The sequence below is a fragment of the Myotis nattereri genome (assembly GCF_964212035.1).
Source record: "Myotis nattereri genome assembly, chromosome: 17".
Classification (NCBI taxonomy): domain Eukaryota; kingdom Metazoa; phylum Chordata; class Mammalia; order Chiroptera; family Vespertilionidae; genus Myotis; species Myotis nattereri.
The window spans coordinates 34,552,180-34,554,150 of NC_138092.1; the positions used below are offsets into that span (position 1 = coordinate 34,552,180).

At 38.8% G+C, this 1,971-nt stretch overlaps 1 protein-coding gene across 1 annotated transcript; it reads left to right on the forward strand.

The window, feature by feature from the left end:
- Positions 1-905: 905 nt before the first annotated feature.
- LOC308533342 (phosphatidylinositol-glycan biosynthesis class F protein-like) lies at positions 906-1,750 on the forward strand. Its single transcript, XM_081111294.1, has one exon. The coding sequence runs from the start codon at positions 912-914 to the stop codon at positions 1,569-1,571; it is 660 nt and encodes a 219-aa protein (XP_080967420.1). The 5' UTR covers positions 906-911; the 3' UTR covers positions 1,572-1,750.
- Positions 1,751-1,971: the final 221 nt, after the last annotated feature.

Here is a 1,971-nt window from a genome sequence, read left to right on the forward strand (position 1 = left end):
AAGCAGCGGGGGAGGTCAATTTATTATCCCATTTAGTTGTGCATTTATTGGTTGATTCTTGTATGTGCCCTGCCTGGGGATGGAATCCACAACCTTGGCATATCGGGACGAGGCTCTAACCAACTGAGCTACCTGACCAGGGCCAGAATGGATTTTTTTAAATAAATAAATATGTGTGTGTGTGTGTGTGTGTGTATTGATTTCAGAGAGAAAAATAGAAGGAAAGAGAGATAGAAACATCAATGATGAGAGAGAATCATCGATTGGCTGCCTCCTGCATGCCCCCCACTGAGGAACCTGGGACCCTTCAGTCCACAGGCTGACGCTCTATCCACTGAGCCAAACCAGCCACAGTCAGAGTGGGATTTTTTAATGATCCAATTATGTGTTTTCTACAAGAGACTCACTTTAGATCCAAAGACACAAATAAGTAAAAAATAAAAGGATGGAAAAAGATATACCATGTGAGCAGGTATCAAAAGAGAGCTGGAGTGACTATGTTAGTATCAGACAAAATAGACTTAAGACAAAAATTGTTACAAAAGAAAAATGGCATTTTATATTGATAAAAAAGTCAATCCAGCCCTAGGCAGTCAAGGGCACATGCCCACGTTGCAGGCTCAATCCCCAGTGGGGGCGTGCAGAAGGCAGCCGATCATCATTGATGTTTCTCTCTCTCTCTCCATCTCCCTTCCTCTCTGAAATCAATAAAAAATATTTTTTTTAAAAAAAAAGGTCAATCCAGTTGCCAATTTGATATTGCCACTAGATGCTTAGCTCCAAAATGAGCTCCTGATAATTTCCCCAAAACAACTTCTAAAGTTTTCCACATCTCATTAAAGCAACTATATCCTTCCAATCACTCTAGGCAAAAATCTGAACTCCTGCAGTCAGCCACTCAAGGAAACACCATGAAAAATACTGATATCAAGAGACTACTGTATACCCATCTTTTATGCATATTCTCAATTATCCTAAGCATCTTCATTCCATCATTCTTCTTGGAGAACTTCTCAGTATTGGAAACTCACTTGACGTGGTTGTGCACCTGTTCTGTTTTTGTAACTGCCGTCAATCTAGTATTATATTTAGTGGTGAAACCAAATGCATCCACTAAAAGAAGTTCATTATCATACAAGGTAACCAGATTTTTGAAATGCTGTTTCTACTTTCTTAGGTCTTCTTTCGTCTTTCATGTAATTTTTGTTCTATATGGAGCACCATTAATAGAGCTGGTGTTGGAAACATTTTTATTTGCAGTGATATTGTCTACTTTTACTACTGTACCTTGTTTGTGTTTGTTAGGACCAAATGTCAAAGCGTGGCTAAGAGTTTTCAGTAGGAACGGAATTACATCTGTTTGGGGGAATAGTCTCCAGATCATCACAATTTCTAGTGTTCTAGGAACGTGGCTTGGAGTCTTTACTATTCCATTCAATTGGGAAAGGCCATGGCAGGTGCGGCCAATCTCCTGCACGCTTGGAGCAACCTTTGGCTATGTGACTGGCCTCGTTATTTCACCACTCTGGATATACTGGAATAGAAAGCAACTTACATACAAGAACAATTAATTGGAACAAAGGAAGATTTTTTGTGTGTGCAGATTCCATAAAGACTGTGCAGAAATGTATATGGTCTAAGCCAGGCAGTCCCATTTACAGCACTGTTTTTTTATGTAGTTACATGATGTGATTGTAGCTTTTTAAACTATGAAACCCCTGAGAGATTGTACCTTCTAGTTGAAATAAAGTATTTACAATAGAAAAAAAAATCTTAACTCCTTCTTTCACCTCCTACCTCTGGTGCCTCAGCAAATTCTATCAGCATTATCTTCAAAATATATCAAGAAGTTAAGCACTTATCATCATCTTTACTATCAGCACCTTGATCCCAAGATCATCTCCTTTCTGGATTACTTCAGTAACCTCTTAATTAAGCTGCCCTCATTTTTTTTCGTTACCCCAGGATTTT